The following is a 27,261-nucleotide window of genomic DNA, read 5'->3' as shown; positions in this document are numbered from 1 at the left end:
TTGAATGGTGGCCACCAGGAGAAGGAATACCTCTAGGCTAAATTACCGGCTCTGCTGTAACAAAATTTAAAGGAAATATGGAAAAACTAATAAAAAAAAGACACTTTTTAAGTTAAAAAGAACTTAAAACCAAAATCACACCACAATTAGAAGTGCGTAGTGAACGCAGCAGAGCAGGAAGGAGTTACAATCAAAGGTTGGCAGAGCAGGACGAAGCAGCAAGCAAGCAAGGTCAGCAAGGCAGCAGCATCACAGTTACTAGCTCACTGGCTAGTTTATTGCCTGTTAACATATCTCTTACTTTTCACCTAGAAAAGTAATCCCCAGGGATTACTCAAGCAGTTACAAAGTTTAGCCAGCCTGATGAAAGACACAACATGAATAACCACTGGAAAGAGGAGCAAGTTTCAATGCAGCAGCCAAGCTTCTGTTTCTATGTTACAGGCAACAGGGGGCAAGAGAGTGCAGTGCCCCTCTTGAATATCCCTCTTTTCATATGTTGTGCTAATGACACAACCAGCTATCAGTCAGCCTGCAGGATTAAAAGCGGAAGGGGCCGTGCGAGGAGAACTGGAAGGAGGAAGGAAAAGGACAGGGAAAACTGAGCCACCTGACCTTGCTACATCTAGAAGCTTCTTCTGGCTTGGTGTCCTGTCAGTGGCTAAAGCTGTGGTCTAGCCTGCAACAACCTTACATGTATGCATATCTCATAGAAACTCTGAGTGTTTATACTAGAGAGAAATGCATGTAGGCATACAAGTCTTTTGATGCTTACAACTTTGTTGTCTGAGGGCACATTACGTTTTGTTTTACAGGGACGTTTTTACACCGAAAGCTGAGATGCTCCATAGCCAGCAGCTATAATTAGTATTTTAAGTTAGATATCCAGATGTGGCAATTATAGGCAACTCCTAAATAAGAACACGACTGATGTAGAGCTACATAGGTTTGTAGAGCTACACAGGTTTTCCAGGATATCACAACGTTATCACAATTCCACTGTGTTTTGTGTCCAGGAATGAGGGAGACATCAGAGAGACGTGTCTCATTCAGAGATCTGGGTTGGTTGATTAGTAGGGATTCCCAGTGGTTGAATATGCATTGGTGTATTGCATGCTGGGTATTGTAGCTTTTGCTACTTTGATGGATGAAAACAGGAAAATGACATAAAATCATGAATTCTGCTAAAATGTGGACAGTAAGTAATACAATCCTGTGCAACACAATACTACATAGCATGACAAATAATATATCAAATCTACTTTTATGCCGGAACTGTCCTTTAACCCTAAATGCTCCAGGGGCACTGTATCATGGCTGACCCTGTGTTCTGACCCCAGCTTTCTAATAAGCTGTGATATGCAAAGAAAAGAATTTCAACGTACTGTATACGTGACAAATAAAGGATTCCTCTTCTAAATATTTACAATGCTGGTGTCTATAAGCTGTCTTTACTAGATAGCTATATTTGTCTCATAGAGTCAGTGTAAAAGAAATAACACACCATATGCTTTACACACTGACACGCAAATGTTTTGGTAGTAAAGTAGAGTTCACTAGTGTAACTGATCACCCACCCACCCACACAACCAAAACAAACACACACACACACACACACACACACACACACACACACACACACTACCATCACTGTGTTAGGACGCATGTGTATTTGGAACGCTGTAACTAATCAGCCCTTATCAATTATGAAACAGTGGTGTATGTGTTGTGCATCAGTGCTGAGTGTGTGTCGATTGTTTGAGCAGAAAAACGACCTCCACAAACTCATGACTCATTACCGAACATTTACTCATAATTTATTAGCACATCCAGATTAATTATGAATTACCACACAAAATGGAAACAGCAGGCAACAGAGAGAGAAAGAGAGAGAGAGAGAGTAAGTGAAAGAGATGGAGAGAGGTATAAAGAGAGAGTAGGGTTGCCACCTTTGAAAAATAAAATAAGGAAAAATTTCCTCCATATATGTCTCCATCATTCGGAAGCAGTATTTTTAAAGCATTGTATGCACAATATTATAAATCTCACACATTCTTTTTTTCTTTAAATAAATGATTAGTCTCTAGCAGTCCTCCTTCTATGCTGTATCTCAGTGTTTTCTTTTTTACACAGTATGGGAGCAAAGCACCAAAGCAGTTACTTGTGGGCATTAGCTAATGTTACTATTACAAAGGCAACATTATATACACTACGTACTGTATTAAGGAATCACAGAAATGTTTATGCATCAGTGACACTGGTATATAGGAAACTTTTCAGTGCATCTCGAGCATATTTTGCCTTATGCATCTAGATAATACTTGTCCGATTTGTACCAACAGTTCAAGTTAATAGGAGTACATGAATTTAAAAAAAGGCTATTGCACTTCTTAGAGAGCGAATGCATGACTGACTGATGCATGTGTATATAGGCACATGTACAGAGCTGCCAGTGAGATATTTATCTTACCTTCTGGTAATATTTGTGAATAAATTAGTACTTTAATTGTGCTATTTTCACTTCTGTTACTCTAGTAAGGAAATATAAAAACATACAGCATTCTGTATTGTTATCCATGCAACCACTGAATGCAACATTTTGCATTTCATTATGACATTAGACAGAGTAGGATAAAGAGTGACACACAAACATTGTCTGTGTACTGTGTACTTGCCTTTAGTTTTAGCGCTAATGACTAAAAGATAACTTAAAGTTACCACAGGAGGGTATTTCTAGTTAGTTAAAGTTACCATGAGAGGTCACTAGTTATCTAAAGTTACAGTGCTAACAGTGTCTCCATCTATCTCGCTGTCTGTCTCTTCATTCTCTCTCTCTCTCTCTCTCTCTCTCTCTCTCTCTCTTATCTGGCTGAGTGGAGAGCAGGAACAAAAAACAAGCATTACACATTTATTAACACACCACTTATTCCCATCCAGTTACTAATAATACATAATCAGGTGTGGACAAAATGCAAAAGTATGTGTGTGTGTGTGTGTGTGTGTGTTTGGAACCTTGGACAATGACTATTAGCGCATGAAATGACCCTCATCTTCTGTTTGTACGTGCACACACACACACACCCACACAAACACACACACACAATCTGTGAACTGCATCTATCTTCCCCTTTCTGTCTCTCTCTCTCTCTCTCTCTCTCTCTCTCTCTCTGATACACACACACTATTAAAGCAGAGCAAAAAAGAATCAAACAGGACACTGATTTGGTCAGCCACCTGCAATAGAGTCAGGAAACTGTGTGTGTGTGTGTGTGTGTGTGTATGTGTGTGTGTGTGTTTTCTAGTTCTTCTCATTCACACACTCTATGTACATAAAAGCCCCCAATCAATTCTGGTCTAGACACACACGCACACGTACACACACACACACACACACACACACACACACAGCCCAGTCAATAACACTCACATATCGAAAAGAATGAGTGGAAAGAAGAGAGATAGAGAAGAAACAATGGGGGAGAGGATTAGTGCAAAAAGAGGAAGAAGAGAAGAGGAAACGGTGAGGGAAAAAGCAAAGAAAGGAATCCAAATAGAGAATGGCAAAAATAGAAAAAGAGGAAAGGGATAAATAAAAAAAAGATTAAAGGAATGGTATTAGAAAGAGGGGGTGCACTACCTGTGATTGCAAGAAGCTTAAACTGATAAAGGAATGAAAGAAAGTAAGGGACATATGTTGTGTCTGAATTTTTTTCCCTATTATTCCTGAAGTGAGTATGTGTGTGTCTATCCCCTGGTTCTCTATATTTTCATTTCAATTGTTACACTCAGTCATGTAGATAGAAACGTACAGGTACCTCATACTTAGAAACAGACAATACTGTACAAGATGACATACTGGATATTTTTAAAATATCGAATAAATACAATAATAAAATTAAATTTACTTAAAACTAATTGAGTACACTTTCTAATTTTTCACAAATGCAAGGATATGCATGTAATCAATCAAATTATGTAACTTGAGTATAGTCAAATTGATCTAGTATTTCCTACTACATGATTACTAAATATAGTATAATATAAGATTATTAAAGCTATTTCTAGACATTTTTAATAATTTCAAGCTTTAACTTTTCTTATTCTATTGACAGATCACTTTGCTTCTTTCCAGAAATAAATGCTTAAAATTAGCAGAATTATTTGCCAATAGAACAAGACTTTTTCAAGCTAGAAACTAGTAGAAAAAAGGTCAAGACATAGGTTTGTTTGTTTGTTTGGTTGGTTGGTTTGTTGACCAAATATAATAGGAAATATTAGATATATTTGACTATATTCAAGATATTTTATACTTGCTCTCATTGTTTGCAGTGCGCCACAGAGTGGAGGACTCCCAGGGCAGTTTCCTTTCGAACTGGTGGAGTTTTCCCATGTACTCATTCCTAGCCGAGTACTTTTAATTTATCACCTCTTAAACTCACATAGGAAGCCTAGAAACGGTCCCTTCTATGTCACACTCTGCCCAATCTAGTCAACCCGAGTGATCCAAGTGTCATTGGCGGTCATCCACTCACACACATCCACACACATGTCGTAGAACCAAGGTTACGTACATAACCTTCCTAGTGGAGGCCGTGTATCAGTCTTCATGCTGGTTAGTAACATGTTCTGATGCCATACCTCACCAGACAATAACAGCTAGCATTCATAAACAGTGCCAATAACACACAATTTTAAGACAGAGAATTACACAAATGTTGATATTAAACTCTATTGTAGTTACAAATTGCTCAGTCTTCATACTATATAATCAGTCTGTAAAATCTATCATAGGTAGATGGTGAGCTCCATGTCTCCACTTAACAAATGTCCCCAAGTGACTTTCCTCTTAGTGCTACCCAGGAAGAAGCCATAACACACATGGAATGGTACTTAATGGAAGAAGGCATCTTGTGACCTGTGTTCAAGCATGCCTGCACAATCACTTTATTTACCCAATGGGCTAACTTGTTTTCAGACAGCTCATCCCCTTTATGGTTCTCCCCAAAACCCATAAAGAGCTGGCAGTCACTTCAATGCTTGAGAGCCCTCGCTGGACACAGGGCTGGACCAGACTCATTCTCACCTGCAAGCGTGGATAGGTTGATTTGTTTTAATGATAAACTGTCAATATCTTTGGTAAGAGTGCTTGGTTTGGCCACAGTGTAACATGTTTGCACTCTGGTACCCAGTGCAGAAACTGTGTGCTGACCTATAGCACGAGCCATTTACCTACAGTCATGGGATAAGAAAGTACACCCTCCTTCAAGTCTATGCTTTTATTTATCATGGCCTAAATAACAATTGTGTGGTCCTCACCAACTTCTATATACAAACAAATACCCTCAGGTGTCAACAAATAAACACAACAGATTTCAATATGCTGTCATTTTTTTCCTGAAAAGGAAACCAACATTTAGAAACCAGGTGGGAAAATACGAGTACACCTTATAATTCAGTAACATGTAGAACCACCTTTAGCAGCAATAACTTGAAGTAAACCAATTCTGTAGGAGTTTATCAGTCTCTCACATTGTTTTGGAAAAATTTTGGCCTACTCGTCTGGTATAAAGTGGAGTTCATCATTGTCTCAATGACTGCAAATTTCCCAGGTCCTGTGGCTGCAAAAAAAAAGTCCACATCATCACCTCTCCACTACCATGCTTGACAGTTGGTATGAGGTGTTTGTGGTAATATGCTGTGTTTGGTTTTCACCAAACATGATGCTGTGCATGATGACCAAACATCTCCACCTTGCTCTCATCACTCCAAAGGATATTGTTCCAGATCTTTTGTGGTTTGTTCAGATGCAATTTTGCAAGTCCATATTCTATATGGAGAGAAGGGGCTTTTTCCTAGCCACTCTTCCATGAAAGCCATTCTTGTTCTATATTTATGTGATTGTGCTGTCATGAACAAAATTTAATGTTCTTATAAAGGACTGTAGCTCTGGGTTTTGTTTATATATTTGAGCATTAATAGTCTAATCTTGGACTGAATTTGCTGGGACGCCCACTCCTGGGAAGATTGGCAACTCCATTTGTCTCTCCATTTGTAAACAATCCTTCTCACTGTAGAATGGTGAATTTCAAATTGTTTGGAGATGGCCTTATAACCCTTCCCAGATTGATGAGCAGCTACAATTACTTCTCAGAGGTTATGGCCCTGAGGCTATGGCTTTTTTCTTGACATGATATAGACACACTGCTGTGTCACATTTCTTGATGATTAACTAATCTTGTGCATTTCGTTAGTAACACCTGGCTGCTAATTACTCTCTTAATGATTGTAGAAGTAGGAAGGGTGTACTTATTTTTTCATACCTGGTTTCGGAAAGTTGATTAACTTTTTGGGAAAAAATGACTACATATTGAAATCTGTTTTTTTGTTGACACCTAAGGTTATTTGTTTGTTTATAGAAGTTGATAAGGGGCACACAACTGTTATTTAGACCCTGACAACTAAAAACATAGAATGGAAAGAGGGTATATTTTCTTTTTCCCATGACTGTCCTTGTCTAGCCGTTTGTGATGAACAGTAAAAAAAATTGTCTTAAGTGAAAGCTGTCTGTATCTTCCACTGATTTATATGACAAATTGTACAAGCCGCTTAGCGCCAATTCCAGATTCTTCTGTGGGATCATTGTTTCGAGGGTCAGAGATGAGCAGAGACATGATACGTATGCATACATAAACTGTATACGGTGCAACTGTATAGAGTGCATTATGAAATATGATTGTAATGTGCAGTACAGATCTAGCAGGCATGTAATATAAAATAAGATGTATGCATGCATACATAAACCAGGCAGGGAGTGTGAATCGGGTACAGAGAGTAACATTGCAATGTATTCTGAACACTTCAATCTGAAATCTTTTAACAGCCTGAAGTTTACAAAAAACTAATACTTCGCACCTCTTACTGAAATTATCTATAAAACAAAGTTTGAACGGAATCTGTTCAAATTTCACACCAGACTGTCACGCGTTGGTGACAGTGAGAGAGGGAAAGAGGTAAACATACAAAGCACTATATAAAAAAATCTCCTACTATTATTATTATTATTACTCCTTTTTCTTCCAGTTCACTGATGTAAGAAGATCAAAGCTGATCAAATGGCAGTCCGAAATAGAGATTACTGAATTTGGATGTATTATACTGGATGTATAATATGCAAAAGTACAAATATTTACAGTCAAAGAGCTTTATTGTTAATTTAATTAATTCATTAACAACCTCCTTATGGGAGACACGAGGAAAAAGATGATGAATCACTCAGGCATAAGAGTCATCTGTGTATCTGTACCAGGCTCAACTGCCTGTCGTCAATCTACTGTTCATACTGATATTTTAGTACTTATTTTAGATTTGAACACACCATTAAAAGTGAATTAATCAGTAATTACCACAGACTTGTCACTTACTTTTTATTTATTTATAAATATAGAGTTCTTAGATACAGAGTGCAGAAGCCACAAAATATATATAAATAACAATATAGCAATACATGTGCACAATTTACTTTTCCATCTTATCCACAAAGGACTGGTGTGGGAGCAAGTTTTCATTTCAACTAAGCACGAGCCACACCTAATTCCACCCGTTTACTATCAGGTGTGTCTCTTGCTTAGACGGATTGAAAACCTGCATCCACAATGCTCCTTTGCAGATATGTTATATGGCCAATGGTTTGTGGACACCTAACCATCGCACCCATATGTGATTCTGTAGCATTACAACTTCCTTTCACTGGAACTAAGAGGCCCAAACATGTTCCAGCATGACAATGCCCCTGTACACAAAGCAAGCTCCATGAAGACATGGTTTCCCAAGGATAAATATGGAAGAACTCGATTGACCTGCACAGAGCCCTGACCTCAATCCCACTGAACACCTTTGTGATGAACCGACTGCACCCCAGGCCTCCTCGCCCAACCTCAGTGCCTGACCTCTCTAATGCTCTTGTGGCTGAATGAGCAAATATCTACAGCTAAACTGCAAAATCTTGTGGAAAGCCTTCCCAGAAGACTGGAGGTTATTATAACAGCAAAGGGGGACTAAATCTGGACTAGAATGTTCAAAAAGCACATACTGTATGAGATTTATGGTCAGGTTTCCAGTCTTTTGGCCATATAGTGTAAGATTGGACACTGCTGCCTTAAATGGAAGAGTCACTGCAAATAAATATTTTAAATAATTCTGACTGATCACCTTTATCCTATGAGGAAACATTTCTCTCCTGATAGGATGATCTCTACCAGGATGACAATATACAATGGCTCACTGAATGGCTTGATGAGTAGGAAAATGATATGTCATATGCTATGGCCTTCACAGTCATCAGATTTCAATGCATTTAAATACCTATGGGAAATTTTAGACCAACGAGTTAAATAGCACTCTCCACCACCAGCATCATCGACACCAATTGAGGGAAGTATGTTTGTAAGAATTGTGTTCATCCTTCCAGTACAGCTCCAGAGATTGGTAGAATCGATGCCAAGGTGCATTGAAGCTGTTTTGGTGGCTCATGTTGGCCCAACAACATAATAAGTCACCTTATCGTGATTTTTACTTTAATTTGTCACTATATATTGGCTGAAATATTTTAATTAAATCTTTAATTAAAGACTTTAATTAAAAACAATTTCTTTTGAAAATGTAAAAATTGAAAATGGACAAATTAGTAAATATAAAATGTCCAAAATACACTGTGAACTTTTGTTTCCCATTGCCTGCCTACACCAGTGATCTTTTCTGTGTATTTATTTTCATACTTTACATGTACACTTATACTTACATAATAAAATTCTCACCTAAACTGGATGTTGCCTGAAAACATTTGCATTTTGCATTCTGGCTGGTTTGTTTGGGAACATTACATGCATAGACACCTGTTCATTTTATGGTGTGGGTCACAGAGCAAAGGTGAGTGTTAGTGGCCTCACAATGCTGTTGGAATAACGTCATCAACTATTACAGCTTTAATGTAATGATCTGTAGGGTGTAGCAGCTCCATTCAGTGGAATGTCAGTGCACACTAAGAATAAATGAGTCTAACCAATTGTCATGGTAGCGCAGAACTACACTACCCATCAGCCCCTGCATGTCACATTTAGCTTGTCACATGCCTCACTAATCACCTTTCATCCTTCTCCAACTACCATTCCTGAAACAAATTTTAACGTTTATCTCTGTATCTTTTTTCTTTTACTTCATCACAATCCCCCAATTGAAATGACAGTGTTCTATATATTTTACTTTCCTTTACTATTTTCTGATAGACTATTCTATTATTCTATCTATCTGTTCTGGTGTTTTACAACACCTACTGTAAATATTTTATTTGGATATTTCATTTTGTTTGTTTACCTCTCAGTAAAGTTGTGCAGAATGGTGAACAGATTGGTGAACATGTTTAAGCACTCACTCTTCTCTAGCCAAGTCTGGGCTGTCTTGGGTCCCCGCTGTCCTTCCTGTGGGAGAAATAATTATTATTTGTGTGATCGGTCATTTGCAGTACAGCACAACCAAATTAAATAAACTTAATTGGTCAGACGTAGACAGTGGCCCTGGAACATGTGTGTTAAGTCAGAGATTGTTACAGTCGGATGTAAGCTTTTCTCAGTGGACCCTGTATTCCTAGCCTCACCTCATCTAACCTAAGGAGAAATGACAAAGGATATGTGTAGAGGAAAAAGGAGGGGAAAAAAAGATTAGAGGAGATTATAGACAAAAAAAGGAACATAAGGAGAGTAGTGAAAGAAGAGACTACTACATAAATAGACAGAAGAGGGGAATATGAAGAAAAGGAGAAAGGATAGAGTGGCAGAAATGGAGAAGAGGAGAGGGAGGAAAAGATGAAAGATAAGGAGAATGAGAGGGGAAGAGGGGGAAGAACAAAAGAAAGAAAAAAGAGGAAAGAGAGAGGAATAAAAGAAGTCTTGGTGCTTTTTTGAAATGAAAAAAAATCTGGGACAAAGCTGCTTTATTAATAGTGTAATTAACACAACATAGATTTGTGTGTGTGTGTGTGTGTGTGTAAGTGGTGTTTAATTGACCTAACATTGAACAATAGAATGAGCGGTGGTAATGAGACCTGAAATGGAATGAATGGAATGGAACACAAACACAAACACACACACACACACACACACACAGACACAGCAAAAAAAAAAAAAAGCAAAGGCATACCATAGTGTGCGAAAAATGAGGCTCCCTATGAATTAACCTTGTAAAGATAACAAGGTAAAAGTAGGACCAAGAAGTTCTTGTTTTGTTCTTGTTTTGTTGTGCAACATAATTGTCCAGCATGGAGGTTTACATCTTGCAAGCTAAGCTAATTTATGAGCCTGTCACAAATATCAACCTAACTAGCTAGTAGTAGCTAGCTGGTTGCACAATATAGTAAATATCAAATAAATATTTGAAATTGAACTAGGTTAATTTGATCTTCAATCCCCTTACTCTTCTGACTACATTTCTGACATCATTTTTCTCACTACAGATATAGTTTGTTTATCTGGCTTTCCATTGCCTATCACACTCACATCTCAAGCACCAGTTTTATTTATGAGTTTCACCGATCAAATGTTGTCAGATAAAAGTTGAGAGCAGCTGATACAGGCTATTTTATGGGAGAAACCGGTGACTCAGCAGAGGCAGCATGCTGGCAATAAACTGAAAAATTACTTTCCCTCCAACCAGTCAAGAGTAATGACTCTTGCACCACCTGCCACAAAAACGTGGACATGAGAATGCAACATTACCAGTAACATTAGAAATGAATACAGTGCATAATTATAAGTACATTAATTGCTGCCTAAGTATATTTTGTCCCATTTTAACATTTCTCTGTTTTTTTTTTTTCACTAATAGAGAAGTGGAAACATTGTGACTTGTTTGCAATATTGGTTGTGACGTGAACAAAGTTCAGGGTTGGGCAGGAGAGGGAAGGGAGCCAGTTAAAAGGAAGGGTCAGTGGAATTAATTCATTAAACCACAAAGTATGGTAAGGTAGAACCTTGTTTTGTTTTTTTAAAACAAAAATGAGACATATAAATGCAGAATTTTATATCTATACAGGCAGCTGAGTCATCTTGGCTGCTGTCATTATGTACACTATATGGCCAAAAGTTTGTGAACATCTGACTACCAGACCCATATGTGCTTTTTGAACATCCCATTCCAAATTTAGTCCTTCTTTTGCTGTTATAATAACATCTACTCTGATGAGAAGGCTTTCCACTGGATTTTGGAATGTGGCTGTGGGAATTTGTGTCCTCTGAAGCCACAGAAGCATTAGTGAGGTCAGGCACTGATGTTGAGCAAGGAGGCCTGGGGTGCAGTCAGCATTCCTATTCATCCTAGGGTTGTTAAGTGTGGTTGAGGTTAGGGCTCTGTGCAGGCCATTCAAATTCTCCCACTCCAACCTTGGCAAACCACGTCTTCATGGACCTCGCTTTGTGCACAGGGGCATTGTCATGCTGGAACATGTTTAGGCCTTTTAGTTACAGTGAAGGAAAATTGTAATGCTACAGCATATAAAAATGTCCCATACAATCGTGTGCTTCAAACTTTGTGACAGCAGTTTGGGGAAGAACGACATACTGAATGGGTGTGATGGTCAGGTATCCACAAACATGTTGGCTATATAGTGTATCACATCATTCTTGGATATATCTCACTCTGCTGCCATTGAGCTTCACGGATATTCTAAAATAATTTGAAATCACAGAATGTATGCAAAGATTCTGACTGCAAAAGTAATCAGATCCAGATGCTTACATTGTGATTATATTCCTATTTAGCACATTGTTGTTAAATGGATTACCCCCCTAATTTATTCAGATTGAAAATTCATTCATATCAGAGTACTCAGATTTTATTTTTTATCTTTGCTAGGTTTAAATTAGCCATTGGGGAAAAAAAACATTCATATACCTATTTCTTAAACATTTTCTTTATTTTTCCTTGCAAGTTTTTCAAAATTGTCACAGTGAACTGATTTCATATTAAGGAGCAATAGAGTAGACATCTCACCATTAATAAATCATCTATTTTATCTAGTTATTGTAAATGACTGAACTGAGATGTTCATTATTGTGTATAATACAGTCTACTTACATTACAGTGGATGGCTTATTTAAACCTGGTAAAGATAAACAATAAAATCTGAGTACTCTGATGTGAATAAATTTTCAATCTGAATATATTAGGTGGGTAATCCATTTAACAATGTGTTAAATAGGAAAATAATCACAATGTAAACATCTGGATCTGATTACGTTTCCAGACAGAATGAATTGAACAAACCTGTGTAAAATATACATTCTATTCTAGGACTATATGAATTTTTATGTTTTTATGTCAGTTGAACTGTTAGACAGATTAATGATGGATTATTAAATTGCATGTAAACATACTTGCTGTGGTGAGAATCAGTTGTTTTTAAAATCTATATTTCCTTTAATTTTAACTTTTACTTATTGAAGAATAAAATACATAGAGTGAAGCTTTTCCTGTCCATCTAATTTCAGTAAGGGTCAAGTCAAGTATTTGGTTTTCAGGGAAAAACTGAACAGAGAAAATAACTGAAAGAAGAGCTGGCAGCTTGTCAGCACATATCTATAAATGGGCCAGTACCAGAGTAATTTCCCTATGGACAGGCATTGGAGAGGTTTTCAGAAACCAAAAAAATCATATGTACAAACAGTGCCATCTTGGGTAATAACACATTTTTAGTCTTTGACACTTATCGTCTTTTATATCTGTGTCAAGATATGTCTATTTTGCAACTGCATGCTGATCATTTAATTTAAAACAATTGTAACTCTTTACAGTAAGTTTCCCTTAATTGACATTATTTAACACATTAGTAATATGAACAAACCATGTACCTCAGCATTAATACACTATTAGTAACATTAACAAAGTAACTAACACTCATATTAATTTATGGGGTTTTTTGGTAATAAAGAAAACAAGCCAAATAATCAACACCTGGATTCAATCATGTGGCAGCAGCAGAATTGCATAAAATCATGCAGATACAGGGCAAGAGCTTCAGTTAATGTTCACATCAAACATTAGAATGGGGAAAAAATGTGATCTCTGTGACTTTAACTGCAGCATTGTTGTTGGTACCAGATGGGCTGGTTTGAGTATTTCAGAAACTGCTGGTCTCCTGGGATTTTCACACACACCAGTCTCTAGAGTTTACACAGAATGGTGCAAAGAAAGAGACGTCTTGTGAGATGAGGGTCTGCAGGCTGAAACACGATGTAGATCAGAGAGATCACAGGAGAATGACCAGACTGGTCTGAGCTGACAGGAAGTCCATAGTAACACAAATAATCACTCTTTCCAACCAGGTTGAGCAGAAAAGCATCTCAGAATGGACAACACATCAAACCTTGAGGTGGATGGGCTACAACAGCAGAAGACACATCAGGTTCAACTCCTGTCAACCAAGAACAGGAATCTGAGGCTATCATGGGCACAGACTTATCGAATCTGGACAGCTGAAGACTGGGGAAAGACCAGGTGATTTTTTCTCTAATCTTCACCTGTTCACTTTGGGTTAGTCCCACAGACTCAATCTCAGATTCCTGTTCTTGGCTGACAAGAGTGGAACCCAAAGTGGTCGTCTGCTGTTGTGCATGCTGAGATGCTTTTCTGCTCACCATGGTTGTAAACAGTTATTATATGTGTTACTCTATCCTTCCTGGCAGCTCAAACCAATCTGGCAATTTTCCTCTGACCTCTCTTATCAACAAGTCGTTTCCACCCACAGAAGTGTTGCACCATTTTGTGTAAACTCTAGAGACTGTTGTCTATGAAAATCCCAGGAGATCAGCAGTTTCTGAAATACTCAAACCAGCTCATCTGGCACCAACAACAATGCCATTGTTAAAGTCACAGAGATCACACATTTTCCCCATTCTGATGTTTGATGTGAACATTAACTGTAGCTCTTGACATTGCGCTGCTGCCACATGATTGGCTGATTAGATAACTGCATGAATGTGCAGATGTAAAGATGTTCCTATTAAAGTGGACAGTGACTGTATTTTTAGTGGTTTTAATAAGTGTTAGTCAACAGAGGTGTATTTTACAGTGGCCAACACGTTGCAAATGCAGAAAACGCATGCAAATGCAGAAAATGGATGCATCAAACTGGCAACCCATGCAGGGTAGTTCAACAACAGCTACAATGTGTATAAGCAAATTCACCAATTTGAGAACACATAGGCTGCATGTAGAACACACCGCAAATCGAGAAAGCACATGCAAAAAAAAATGAGTAAGAGTTATCACATTAGCTAAGTTATTTGTCTGAACAATGTGTTAATGTTAGTGTCCTTCATCACTTTTACTCTAAGTAACATTATTTAATGACATGAAAACAATTTACATGAACACACTAAGACCAAGATTCTCTTTCCCATTAAGATAAAACCAAAAACAATGTAATTTCACTGTTAAAACATAAGCAAACTTACATGTTAACTTTTAACTGTTATTTTATATCATCCGTTTTTTGTTGTCTCAGAAAAGTGTTTACAGATAAAATCACATCAATCATATAACACTCTGGAGCTCTCAATTCAGAACTGCGGGAAACTAATGTTCTTTTGCAGATGGGCAATGTTCCTTCTGTATGATGTGACGTGTATTTAAATCAGTTTTTCTGCATTTGTTCATGTTCATGCTGAATGCTTTAATCTCACCATGATGAACACTGCTTGTTCTGAAATTTAAATCTCATAGCACACTACTTGAGTGGGTTTTTCATTACTTTCATACTCTTACAATTTATTTGGTTAACCACTACTACTCCTAGTTTTTATTTATTTTAGGTAACTACTTTTACTTGAGTATGTTTTACTTGGGTATTTTTCGTATATTCTACCCGACTCTTGGGTAGCATTTTCAGTTAAGGATCCTCAAAACAAGTAACAATGGTGCAAGTTTTGGCGGTTTTTAAAATGCAATTGTTTATTTGTTTGTTTATCCTTATATAAATTGTACAGGAAGAATAGAAAAAGGGTTGTTGACCATTCAGCCAACAGTGAAGTGGTCTGAGGTGCAACATTCCCAGCTTCACTACTGGAGTTGTGGGCACTAGAATTCTAGGAATTCTTTATATGGACAATGAGTTGCCACTCAAAATTTAAATGCCACATTTAATTATTTAAATGGCATCGTCTTCTCTTGAGAAGACTCACATGGGATGTGAGTGAAGCTTCATGACAACTAACTGAATGAGGGACTGAAGTGACTTAGTCTTAGGGCTTCCATATGTGAGCTTTGTCTGGATCACCACCTGCTGCTGGGGCTGTCCGCACTGAAGCTAATTGTCCAGAAATGCGATTATACACAGACCCTGAAAGAGCTACAGTAACTCAGATAACTACTCTGTACAATTATGGGGAAAAGCGTCTCAGAGTGCACAACACTTCGAACCACGGCTTGGAAAAACGCAGCCTGGGCTGATAAATCTCCATTTCTGCTGAGGCACACAGATAATAGGGTCAGAATTTTGCATCAACAGCATGGATTCATGAACAGAACCTGCCTTGTGTCAACAGTCCAGGCTGGTGGAGGTGGTGTAATGGTGTGGTGAATGTTTTCTTGGCACACTTTGGGCCGGTTACTACCAATCAGTGATCACTTGAATGCCACAGCCTATTTGGCCCTTCATAACCACAATTTAGCCATCTTCTAATGGCTACTTCCATAATAATGCACCATGTCACAAAGCAAAAGTCATCTAAAATGGGTTTCATGAACATGACAATGAGTTCAGTGTTCTTCAGTGGCCTTCCCAGTCACCGGATCTGAATCCAATAGAACACCTTTGGGATGTGGTAGAATGGGAGATTCATAGCATGAAAGTGCGCCTGAAAAATCTGCAGGAATTGCATGATGCAAGTATGTCAAGATGGACCAGAATCTCAAAGGAATGTTTCCATCATCCTGTGGAATCCATGCCATGAAGAATTTCGGTTGCTTTGAGAGCAAAGTGAGGCCCTAGCCAGTATTACTATAGTGTTTCTAATAATATGCTCAGTGAGTGTATATGTATGTGCACAATAGGCTACACTTTTAAGTTTCAAACTCAGACCTATGCACTAATTGATGAGTAATTATCAGTGTCATACTCTCTGGCACCCTGACTACAGAAAGACTCAGTTCTTATCTCACCTTGAACTTTCTTCCCCGGAGCTTGTGGGTCCTAATTAATCATTCCATTCATGGCTGGTTTGCACCATGCACAATATTTGTTTTTGTCAATTGTGCCCTAGTCCTCCTACTGTAGTAGCCCAGTAACTCAATTGGGTGGCTGCGTGGTGAAATGTCTTCAGCATTTGATTGTTTGGACTGGAGGATCAAGCTTTTGTTTTTCTAAAGCAATTTAAATTACTGACTACAGTGCATTCGAAACTGCTTCGAAACAGAATTCTCTGATAGCAGGTACTGAATAATCAATAATATTCCGATATCCCACAAGGTGTACATCAAATTCAGCATTATGCTGCAGTTAGTGGTAGGCTCTGTAAGTGCTCATTGAAGATGGTTATCATGAGCATTGATAACATTCATTCTCCTACTCCAGAACAGCTCACCTTCCTACCCACAAGAGGTTAAGAATCGTTTTTAAAGTTCAATAATTCAGAATTTATATAAAAAATTGTGAAATTAGTTACACTGCCCATAGCACCAGCACTACTGCACACTGACATGAACAATAGGCAATGTGTCCATTCATACAGGCAATTGTGGCAAGAATAGTAATATTTATAGATAGTCAGAGTGAGAACAGAGATAGTGTCAAGTAGTGAAGTCATAGTGAATGACCATGCACACAAAAATTGGTACCTCTGAATCCTTTTTTTTTTTGGCCTAAAATCCCTTGGTGCAACCATCCAAAAAGTAACATCCAGTCCTTAAGTAAACAGCAAAAGGGAGAAAACCTAACCAAGTTTTAAAAAATTCAGGCTAGGAGGTCTTAAAATTCCATACACACAATGCAAACAAGAATTGGTTCAGACCTGGTGTTAACGTCAGTCGCAGGTTATCTGATTACAGGTGGGCAGAGCTAAATGCAGGTCTAGATGGAGTAAAATGGATTTTTGTCATCCAGTCATTTCAGACCAGTGGTGGTTTGGGATGCATGTGGCCACATTATATTTGTAGTGTGAACAGCAGTTTCTCCCAATGCATCCCCAACATTAAAGCCCACCTAGTGACCAGAGTTACCAGGTTTGTGGGTTTCACAAGGAATCAAGCTACTTTTGCACTGCCCAGCCACACTGTTGGTACACAAAAATGGTTCATGTTTTGTGTCCAAAGGTTTTTTTTGTCAGCCCTGACTTCTCTATCCATGGCCACAGAAGTCCAGGGGGATCCCCATGTATTCTCAAACCAACTGTGAGGTATAATCTCTCCAGTGGGTCCTGGGTATCCCCTGGGGACTCCATCAAGTTGGATGTGTCTGATACAGCTCTAGAGTAAGGTGTAAGTATATAAGTAAGCATTGGCTCTCTCTCACTCTATCACAGACAGTAAGCCCTGCAAAGGAACCTCATTTCAGACACATGTACCTTATTCCACCTATCTCCAGAACCCTGGCATTGACTTTTCCTATGAGGCTGTAACTTGACCACAGATCCCCCACATTTCCAGTTTGCCAGTCCAAAGGCACTACCACAGATTTCTATGCAACACCAAAGAGTCCATCCAGAAGGCTTTTTCCATGGCCGAGCTTTCACTTCGGCAACCCTTCTGGCTGCTTCTATTCCTCTCCACTGAATAAGTAAAGCCCTCTGTGAGCATGACTCTAAAGGCTTCCTTCTTTTTTCACCACTGGTGTCCACCAGTGGCACCAGTGGGTCCTTGGGTTACTGCTTCACTCAGGACAAGGGAAAAGTCCTTTCAGAGGTGGGAGTTAAATTTGTCTCTCACCCAAGCTTCTGGCAGATCTCTCAAGCAACCCAGAAGGCCCTAACTGGGTTTATGTTAATTAAATTTCTATATTAAACTGGGCACTCTCACTGCCATGGCCCGGGCTCGATTCCAGGCCAGGGAACCAACTCCAGCCACTGGGATTCATATGACAGTGCCCTTCCAGTGCCAGTCCCAAGCCCAGATAAAATTGGGGAAGGTTACGGTAGGAATGGCTTCTGGTGTAAAAACTGTGCCAAATCAAATATGCGGACAAATGATCTGCTGTGGTGACCCCCAACGGGAGCAGTCGAAAGAGCAACAACAACAACAACAAATTTCTATATTAAATTGTGCACATCAGCCATGCAAGATAGCCGCATCTCATACTTGTTACCATTCTTAAATTAAGTTCTACTCTCTAGTGTATAAATGTAGGCAGTGTATTTATGTACTGTATATGCATCCATTTGTGTCAGTGAGTTGGTCTATTCATTCTCATAGCTATTCTGTATTTATGACAATCTGTAATAGTAAAAAGGCAATGTTAGCGGCTTGGTAAAAATAAATATTTAAGAAAATTTCGTATTTCATATTTTTAATACTACTTCGTTAATAAATACTGTATGATTTTGTGTGTTATAATCAAACACAACTAGACCTAATGGTCTAGATGTTGTATTTACAATAAATATAGGGTTTGGAAGAAGCAGATTTTGAGTTATTCATCCATCACTTTGTTTAAGGAAACATACTGTTGGACAAAATTACTATTTTAAAGCCATCGAGCACACAGCAAATACAATTATGTTCACATTTAGTTATTTATCAGATACTCTTGTATGGTGTCAGTGGGAACATTTGTTTCAGCTGTCATAAGAGGCAGTTGCTTTGTAGCCATACACACACACCAGAGGCAAAGCTAAGAGGGCCTTGGCCCACCCTTTTGGAGGCTTGGCCCAACCAAAAAATAAAAGGAAATGAAATAATTTAATAAAAATCTGATGATGAATGGGCCATTCTGGCTATTGCTTCTCTTAAAATCCTCACTTGAATAAATTATTTTAAATGTCACTGCAACTGAAGATGAATCCGCCTATGCCTATATTCAACTCTATTTCTGTCATTGCACAACTAGTTTATGTAGAATTTCTGGCCTTGCCACTGACATACATCACTGTTAAAGACACAGCATCCCACATTACACAAGAAGAAACCTTTAAAAACAGTGTGCCTTTCCAAGACTGAGCATGCTCAGTAATTAACCAATCAGCAGCCTTGAATGCTGTGCCACACTCACATATCCTGCTGTGCTCTCTGACATACTGTATGAGTCACTCAGCAGCACAAAACTGTCGGATTCATATGGAAGAATGAAGCAGAAATCATGCAAATGCCTTCACTGAACATTTTCTGTGCAAACACACACATACATGTACACTTATATGTGTATATAAACTAAGAACCAGAGAGAGAGAAACTGAAAATCCAAGAGAAACAGAGTGAGATTGTAGGTCCAAATGGAACTTCTGAATTCATGGTTTCAGTATGAGTGTATAACACACTCATATGCACATCATGCAGGTAATGATAACATTGATGTCAAGAATAAGCTAGTAAATGACTGAGGTGAATGATTTAGGTAGCAGGCACATAGCAGTTAACCCTTTTAAACAAACAAAGTACAAGCAAAAGAATAGGTAATTCAAGAATATCCTTGGGTAATATCAACATGTTGGTAAATTACTAAAAAAGACTAATAGTATACTGTAATGACCACAAACCTAATGTCCATGGGCTGAGCCACATTGATGTCGACATTGCATGAATTTGCAGTTATTAGTACAGTTATGAAGTAATGAATACCAGAAGAGCAGATAGTTCATTTAAAATGTCCTTGCTTGATTACTAACACCTGCAGCTGGTTTCATAGATCAGTTTTCAGACTGTATATATACCAAGCTCCCACTGTCTCTGTGTGCGAAGCCTTGCACCTTTCCATGTGCTTACTCTTTGCTGCTTTCTTTACTGTCATGAACATAAACATTTTATGTGCTTACAGAGGCCAGTAAGTCACATGGTATAACTCTTGGATTTTTCTTTATATCTCTGAGCATTAAATGGTCTGTTTTCTGACTGAAGTTACTGGGCACAAATTGGGAAGATTGGCAACTGTCTTGAAGGCTCTCCATTTGTAAACAATCCTTCTCACTGTAGAATGGTGAATTTCAATGTTTTTGGAGATGGCCTTATAACCCTTCCCAGATTGATGAGCAGCTACAATTGCTTCTCTGAGGTCACGGCTGATGTCCTTTCTTCTTGACATAATGTAGACACACACCCGAATCACACTCCTTGATGATTAATTAATCTTGTACATTTCATTAACAACACTGCTAATTACTCTTTTAAGGATTGGGGAAGTAGAAGTGTGTACTTATTTTTCCAACCTGGTTTCTGAATTTTCTTTTATTTTTTGGGAAAAAATGACTACATTTTGAAATATGTTTTTTTGTTGACACTTGAGGTTATTTTTTTGCTTATAGAAGTTGGTGAGGACCAAACAATTGTTATTAAGGCTCTGCTAAATAAAAACTTAGAATTGAAGGAGGGTGTATGTTTTTTTGTACATACATATACACACACACACACTGCTGTTTTTTCTGAGTTTGTCAAAAATATTTTGCTGAACAACAGATGCTTGATTTTTCCATTCAAATTGAGAGTGTAGTGGCACAGAGTTCATTAAATGTGTCAAAATAAAGTAAGATTGCTGTGTGTGTGTGTGAGTGTGTGTGTGTGTGTGTGTGTGTGTGCACTCCACTGCTATATCTCTCTACCAGCTAGTTTAAAAATCTACAGTGATGGCATTGAAACATGGAGAAGCAGCACATACTGTACATATTGGGTCTGTAAAAAAATAGCTTTACTGTATTTTCATTTAACTGCCTACTATCATGTGGCAGTGAATGACATATTAACAATTTATTGTGGTGAGTCATGACTTTCTCTGCTGAAGCTTGGGAAGATCAGATTAACTTTCTTGTATTTTTCTGCAGTGGCTGCTAGTCAATAGGGACACCCCACCATATACAGTACCTGTGCAAAAGTCTTAGGCACTGCATTATTGAGTCAGTACAAAAACTTTTTTTATAATTCCAAATTAGGTTTCTTACATAAAACATAATGAAGGCTGCTTGGCTTTGCAAGCAAGTGCAACATTCAAAGTCTCCAGAGGGACTGTGGCAGATTCTCCAAGATGCTCAGTAAAACTTACCAGCTAATTTTCTTACTACATAAAAACTACATAAATGGTACCTGAGACTACTGATGTTTTTTTTTTGTTTTTGTTTTTTTTTAAGCAAAGGAAGTAACCAATGGAGAAGTAGCAGTGGACTGGAGAGTTAATGAAAGGGTTTAAAAATTCAAGAGGTTGGCAAGCTCTTGTTTTACAGCAAATAATCAGATTATTTATGATGTCTGTGATGTCCAGAACCATTTTTATTGTAAGATACATTGCAAACACTGGGAGAGGGAAAGGGAGATTATGGAGTGGATCATGTCCGTACATCAGAAATGTGTGCACCACAGTGACCTTGTTTCCCATGCAAAGGGAAAATGAGAAAATGAAGAAAAATATGTCTTCATTTTTCAATTCCCAAACTTTGGGCTAGTTTCAGATCTTTTCTTTGGTTTTTGGGATTACTGAAATTTTGCTGAAACCTGGTAAAAAAAATCTGCTGTAGCAAACGGTTGCATCAAAAACAGCATCTAAAACACTCAAAAGCTACTAGACTGTGTGCTGGATGACTGTTACTATAAAAATTCACTAGATATAGGAGGTATATACAGATAGTAGCATACAGCATAGAAAGTGTCATATAGCAAGTCAAGTGTGATAGTTTCTCAACTTAATTTTGTTAATGACCACAAAATCTATGGTCATGAGCTGCTGCTGTTGTAAGATTTTATCATATAATGCAAAACAATGTCAGAAACTGCCTTGGCTCAAGTGTAAACTTTTTTTAATTGAAAAAATGGGTTAGTTAAAAAAATAATAAAAAAATAATATTATAATATATTCTTGCCCATCAAGATTCAGCCAGAACAAGATGGCAGAAAAGTTAAATTCAGAAATGTCTTACCTTAAAAAAAAATTATACATATATATATATATATATATATATATATATATATATATATATATATATATATATATATAAAGCCATTGTTTTTTATTTTGCAGTCAGTGATACATTCACCACAGAAGCTATAGCTAATAGTAAGAAGCTAATTATGAAAATAAATTGGCAGGCTTTTTGAAAGCACATGTCAATTAGGACTGTGTACAGTCTCTTACTGTGTACTACTGTGTACTATGCTTCCTTCCTGTGACATAAATAAGAGTTACTCAGCAAGAGGATGCCATAATATTGCATTATTGTAGCCTACTAACTAATGGGGTAATTAGCAGTAAATGTATTACAGAAGCAGATCAGAAGATTCATCTAAAACTCAATATATCTAACCTCCCACATAATGAACTTAAATGAACTTAATAACGAATGTTGATGTTTATTCCACAAAACAAGCTACATAGCTAACACTGTATAGTATGTTCAGTGTCACATATGCTGTATTTAATGCATTAGAATTGACCTCTGGTGTGTTTTCCCACCCACTGTACATTTCCTTTGCTGGGTTATTACCTGCCAAATCATACTCGAGTATAGGCCAAAACAATCTGTCTGAGTCTGAGAGAGCTGGTCTCCAGCCACTTCCCTGCAAACCCTAAAAAAAAAATGCTGGATAAAGTTAAAAACAAATTAAGCACCCTAAAATGGCCATAGGAACTCCATCCTACACTCCCATTTCTCTCTCTCTCTCTCTCTCTCTCTCTCTCTCTCTGTGTGTGTGTCAGGTTTAATCAGACAGTGATGAGAGACTGATTAAGTCTGAGAGCCATTAGAAACGTTAATGAGACGCTTACAGGAGGTCAGACAAGCAAACACACATATACACACAGTCACATACAAACACGCACACACATGTAGATGCACAGCAGCACCTCCAAGTACCTGTCTCCCATCTTTTCTTCCACTAATATTATTATTTTTAACATTCTGTCCCACACTCTCTTCTCTCTCTCTTGGGTATGTGTGTGTGCATGTGTGTAGTGTGTATGATGTAACATGTCACTTGTGCTGCTGATGAGTTATCTGCCTCGTCTCACCTCTGAACAGGCAGATCAATATTTCACTTGTATTGCTGCCACATTGAGATGGATGGAGGCACTTTATAGTTCAAAAACTTAACATGTACATGTCCACACACACTAGTTGAAGTCCCAGTCATGAGTAATGGATTGAATGTCACGCCTTTATAACTGGCCTGTAACAAATAATAGGTATTTTTCTGTCTTTCTCTCTGCCTCCCTGTGTCTCTTTCTTCCTCTTCTTTACCTGAAAAGAGGGGCTTGTAAAATTGGACTTGTAAAGTTGGACAGAAAGACAGTGTGTGTGTGAGAGCGAGAGAGAGAGAGAGAGAGAGAGAGAGTTGGATGTCATGTGTTGATGTCTTTCTTTCGTACAGTGAGTCAGTGTATGAGTAAAGAGCATCAAAACCTAGTACTTATGCAGCCACCATGACAACCGCAGGAGCTGCACCTCCTCTCAATCATTAAGAGGCCGAACACTCACTAATTACCCACAATGCACTGTTGTGTGAGGCGAGGCGTCGACACACTTAACTTAGTCAGACTGAGATAAAAGGACACTGGGCACTCTCTCTCTCAGAGATGAAACATAGGACACTCTCCCTTTCTCTGGATGTTCTTTAATCCAAGTACTACTATAGGGGCTGTTAATGTGCCAGAGTGCCCTTATGTCTTTGTTACCTTCTGGCAATCAAATTTTAGTTATGCTGTCATTCAGTGGATAAAAAAAGTCTACACACACCTGTTACAACTGTTGTAACAAATGAAACCAAGATAAATCATGGCAGATCTTTTTCTACCTTAAAAAAATGTAAAGTGTGCATTCCCTTTTATAATGGGGCCTGTGACTGTGCTCAAAATTAACGAATCACATTCAAACTCATGTTTAAAAGTAACTATTATACATCCATCATCAGTGCAGTGATTATGATTAATTCCAAATAGAGATCAGCTGTTTGTGGGTTTTTCTTGACATCTTCTTGGTTTCATCTGACTGCTGAAGTCGTGGTCCACATGGTCAAACAGCTTACAAAGCACATACAGTATCTCATTGTCAAAAGGTATTGACCAGAAGAGAACTAAACAGAAAACTAAACTTTTGAACAAAAGAACTTTCAAAACATTAGATGCACCATGGGATATTGTGAAGGCCATCATCAACCAGCGGAGAAAATGCTATGGATCATGCTAGGGTTCTGCTTCTCTTCAGCTAGGACTGGGGCTTTAGTCAGTTTGATACATCTTTAGCATTTTTACAAGGAAGAGTGGAATAAAATTGCCAAATCAAGTTAATAGACTTTTACCCAAAAAGATTGAGTGTTGTATTACAAGCAAAAGGTGGTTTAACAAAGTATTAGTTAAAGTAAGCACATGCACACATATGCAACCAGGGGGCCACCTTATTGTTATTCTACCTTTCTTATTATTATTCTTCTTCCACTTATTCTTCTTCTTCTTCTTCTGGCTAGGGTGTCTATGGCAGCCCATAGAACTGTCTGGTAAAAAGTTGTGAAATTTGGCACACTGATTGGGGAGGGTCTAAGGAACATTCTGACCAAATTTGGGCCTAGTGCTGCCAACGCTCTAGTGCCACCATTGGGTCAAATTTGGACCTAATTTCTAAGTATGTTTATGGTCATAACTTTTGAACTGTTTGTCCAAAATTGAAAAGCCAGGCATCCCTGGGTCGAGATGAGCACAATGCACTTTATGACACCTAATTAGATTTTGCGCCATCTTGGATTTTTTCAAAAAGAGTTTTTCGCTGCTCCTCCTAAACATTTTGTCCAATCTTCACCAAATTTGGCATATGTCATCTTCAGAGTAAGCCTCACAAAACTTATCAAAAGAATTTTGATTACTCCAAATGGTTTGCCCATAATGGGCCAATGAATCTGACGGCAATGCCGCCAAACAGGAAGTGAGGCTGTATCTGACACAAAACTTGTTAGCATTTTCAGAACCATGACCTGAGGCTTTGCAACAAATTTAGTGACAGCATCACTTGCAATAACAATGATAAAGTTGCAATAACATGCCGAAAATGCTTCCATCTAAGTGCCATTTTTGCTACTCCTCCTCCAAATTTTGTCCAATCTTCACCAAATTTGGCACACATCATCTTGAGCCCTGTCTAAACAAAATTTATCAAAGGAACTCTGATATCCAAAAGCGTTCTCCCATAACAGACTGGCAAATGCATGGAACTATAAATAATTCTTGAATCACTTTGCCTATAGTTATGGCTTTGCTCTCCCATGATTGTTTATGCAACAATTGTAGCGTGTCTGTGAGTGTGCAGCTCACCGAATCTGGGTGCTTGGCCTACACTATATGCTGCTCGCAGCGTTAGTTTTTCTGTTTTTCTTTTTTTCCCCTAAAATGTTTCTATTTGTTTTTCACTTGAATTTTGCTGGTTGCTATATCACATTAAAGGTGGAAAATGATCTGACATGATTCATCTTGGCTTCATTTTAATATGATAAAACCTGCAATTTTTACGAGTGTGTAGACTTTTATATCCACTGTAGTTAGACCTGTCGGAGTCTCCACTGGTACTCTGATCACAGTGTTATGTCACTGTAATTTAAGCGCATGCATAATAATCTCTTTTTATCATACCTAATATCTGTGACCCAATGTGATGCCAGTGCCAGTGCTGGTGTTACCCAGAAGAGGACGGATTCCATTTTTGAGCCTCTCAATACTTCCTCCTTATGTAATCTCAGGGTGTTTTTCCTTGGTACAGTCATGTTTGGCTTACTCATTAAGGAAATAAACTATATGGCCAAATGTTTGTGGACACCTGAGTATCATACTCATATGTACTTTTTTGAACATCCCATTCCTGATTTAGCCTCCCTTTGCTGTAGTAACCTCCACTCTTCTGGGAAGGCTTTCTACTAGATTTTGGAACATGGCTGTGGGGATTTGTCCATTCAGCATTAGTGAGGTTGGGGCACTGATGTTGGGCATGAAGGTTTGGGGCCTTAAAAAATATTAACTAAAGAAATATTAAACATGAAAAAAGAAAGAAAGAAAGAAAGCAAACATGAATCCCTACATTAAAACAAACAAGACCAGTCATTCTGTTAAGAATGCCACTGTAGGAGGACTGGCTGCATTTTTTGATTCATGTCAAACCATTTTCTTTTCACCTCACTTAATTCATATCTAATTCACCTTTTCTTTGTTTTGGTTCCAGATTTTGGTCTTTTCAAGGGGTTGTTACATTGATAAATAATATTTTTATTGACATAGACTTGATTCAAAATAACTTTCAATTCTATCTCTTGGAAAATCTTTTTTGCTGTTTACTCATCATTTCAGCTATATGAGCTTTTGCCTTTAACTTTTTTTTGTGGTCAGCACATATGTAAATCAGCTGTGCCATGCACATGCCTTATAATGTTTTACAGGTTACTGGCACTCATTGATATACTCAAGCAAGTGTGAAGAAAATCAGCGTTTCCAAAAATTTAGTAAATCCTGGGGAATTGTTTAGGTCTGTTGGCTTATATAAACATTTACACACAATTTTACTAAAATGAGGCCCAGTGTCAGCAGGCAGAAGTGCTGTGCCATGAAGCCCCAGAGTAGCTCAAAGCATCTCACAATGCATGCACTGAATAGAGTACTGCGTGCTCTACATGCTCTCTGAGTATGAGGAGGTGCAGTAGTAACAGCATATTATACTTATAGCAGCTGCATGTCTATCTGTATTTGTTATTGAGGCTCCGCCCACACACGCCTTATTTAAGAGCCTTGTTAATCATCATTAGACTCTTTAACTCTCATTAGTAGTCTCTTAATTGGCCCAACACAGCAGGAAACATGCTTGTCTCCCACAGTGACCTCTTCTGACCACACACACACACACACACACACACGCACGTACCCACACATGCACGCACACACACAAACCCCCTATACTCCTCATTCTGTTCTTTTCTGTGTTTCCCCTCCGATAAACAGGGAAAAAGAGAGAGACACTGAAGAAATCAGAGACATGTGGAAAAGGAGAGACAGGCAGAGAGAGCGAGAAATCAAAGATTGTTGTACATCATTTTCTCTCTCTATGAATAACCACACACGCATGC

At 38.1% G+C, this 27,261-nt stretch overlaps 1 protein-coding gene across 1 annotated transcript in view; it reads right to left on the bottom strand.

Moving 5' to 3' along the window:
* The window catches only part of sphkap (SPHK1 interactor, AKAP domain containing), a 105,778-nt gene that overhangs the window by 55,062 nt on the left and 23,455 nt on the right, over positions 1-27,261 (bottom strand). Inside the window, exon 2 of the mRNA XM_053235010.1 lies at positions 9,370-9,473. Within this exon, the coding sequence (XP_053090985.1) occupies positions 9,370-9,413 (44 nt within the window). The 5' untranslated portion in view covers positions 9,414-9,473. The remainder of the gene's footprint in view (positions 1-9,369; positions 9,474-27,261) is intronic.

The sequence above is a fragment of the Pangasianodon hypophthalmus genome, chromosome 6, assembly GCF_027358585.1.
Source record: "Pangasianodon hypophthalmus isolate fPanHyp1 chromosome 6, fPanHyp1.pri, whole genome shotgun sequence".
In the NCBI taxonomy this organism is placed as follows: domain Eukaryota; kingdom Metazoa; phylum Chordata; class Actinopteri; order Siluriformes; family Pangasiidae; genus Pangasianodon; species Pangasianodon hypophthalmus.
This window is presented reverse-complemented; position numbering and strand designations above follow the sequence as displayed.